This window comes from Agrilus planipennis, unplaced genomic scaffold, assembly GCF_000699045.2.
Source record: "Agrilus planipennis isolate EAB-ADULT unplaced genomic scaffold, Apla_2.0 scaffold86, whole genome shotgun sequence".
Lineage (NCBI taxonomy): Eukaryota > Metazoa > Arthropoda > Insecta > Coleoptera > Buprestidae > Agrilus > Agrilus planipennis.
In genome coordinates, this window is record NW_020438863.1 from 121,725 (window position 1) to 123,680 (window position 1,956).

The window sequence follows — 1,956 nt, forward strand, 5'->3', positions numbered from 1 at the left end:
AACAGCATTTTTACCCTTTCTGTAGTAAAACAGTAAGATATGTCGAAAATGCTGCTTATCGCTCTCCATATTTAAAAGGGCACCAACCAAAAACTACTGCGTAGAATTAATTGGAATTTTTCACGCACAAGCCTTGCTATATGAGCTCTCAAAACATATAAAAATTATACGGCTTAAATGTGAAGTTGGGTGCAAAAGAATACAATTAAATCCTCTGTCGGGAAAAAACGAAATGACTTTCCGAACGACCCTATATTTTACATAAGTATATTTAATTACCGTATACTCCGGCGTATAAACACCCTCGGCGTAAAAACACCTTCCCCCCTAGTTTTCGGCTAAAAATTTTGTGTTTAGATACATCCGTTGTATGAATGGCCTTTCAATATTCAGTTTGAAATTTTAAATTTTCCATAAGCACACGTGCTTATCAAGGGTCGATACTGTGGAAAACTACCGTGTAAAATGTTGAAAGTTCAACTGAATGCCCATCGGAGCTCTAAATCTGCCACCTGTGGCTAACATAATAGAATCCTTTGAAACAAATTTAAGTGTTTTAAACTCAGTTCAACATGATTAATAATTCGTTACAACACGTACTAGTGTGTATCTACTAATATTTTTTTTACGTTACTTCTAATCAATGAGGAAAAATTGTTGCCGCTGTCAGTCTCTCGCCGGGGATCGAACCTTTACACACCAATGTTCTGACAACTAAACTAACAAAGGCGACAGTAGCAATATTAAATATCAGTCGCTATTAAAAGTTTCTTAAAATATTGGTATCGACCATCAACAATTTATAAACTTACCAAACTGTCATGAAAACGTATGGCGTCCAGCAGCATACAAATACTATGACTATGATAACCGTTAGCCTCAACGTTTTACTCCTTGCTCTTTCAATGTTGGTCATATCCGACCTTCGTGTTAAGTTTGGTTTTCGTATTAAATTCTCTATAGAAAAGTTTGAATATAATGACTACGTTTAAAATAACATATCGTTTATTATGACTGATTCTCAAGATCATATCCGCCTATAGTGACCCAAATGATTAATAATAACATTTTCGCTCATTTTTCTGACCCTTCTTATGTATATTGATGTTACAATTCATCGTTCTTTTTCTTTTTATGTTAATAAATATACAGAAGTTGTAGTTTTTCTATCTATTGAACTAAATAACTAACCAAAATAGAAAGTTGTTTATTTTCTAAGACTATGCTTAGTATGACGCCCGCTTAGTATGACGTGTTTGTCATTTCGCTGTGATGTTATTATAAGCGGATTCTACTGTATCTGCTATACAAATTATGCTTTCAAAAAAGTCAATAGGTTGTCACTAATACAAAAATTATAACCGGCGACTATATTGAGTGTCTATTTTAGGGAAAGAAGGGACAAGCTGATTGGCTATTAATTATTTCAATTGTTAATTAGTAATTATTCATCAAACAAAGAATTGAAAAGTATACTTTTCTAAACAAACCTTTAAAGTTGTTCATAAATTATGTAAAATTAATTAATTCTCCCATTCCCTGCGTAACGCCCAGTAATACCATATTCATTACCTAATTAAAATTTTAATTTATAGGTTGTTCGGAAAGTCATTTCGTTTTTTTTTTGTGGAAATGAAAGACAGTTTTACACGCTCATAAAATTTTTGGTCTTTGCTGGCAAAAAACTGATCGAGGAGGTTTTTGATCTCCTCACTTGAGGTGAAGGTTTTACCGTCTAAAAAATTTTGGAGTGACCGGAACAAATAATAATCCGATGGTACCAGGTCTGGAGAATATGGTGGGTGTAGCATTGTATCCCATTCGAGCTGTAAAAGCTTTTGGCGAGTGACCAAACTTGTGTGAGGTCTCGCGTTGTCTTGGTGAAACACTACACCTTTCCTGTTGATTAGTTCTGACCTTTTCTGTTGAAGTGCATCATTCAGTTTGTCCAGCTGA

The 1,956-nt window shown here is 34.2% G+C and overlaps 1 protein-coding gene across 1 annotated transcript in view; it reads right to left on the reverse strand.

Annotated features, from left to right (window-relative positions):
* The window catches only part of LOC108735618 (gonadotropin-releasing hormone II receptor-like), a 52,007-nt gene that overhangs the window by 31,744 nt on the left and 18,307 nt on the right, over positions 1–1,956 (reverse strand). The window contains exon 4 of the mRNA XM_025974889.1: positions 813–957. Within this exon, the coding sequence (XP_025830674.1) occupies positions 813–957 (145 nt within the window). The remainder of the gene's footprint in view (positions 1–812; positions 958–1,956) is intronic.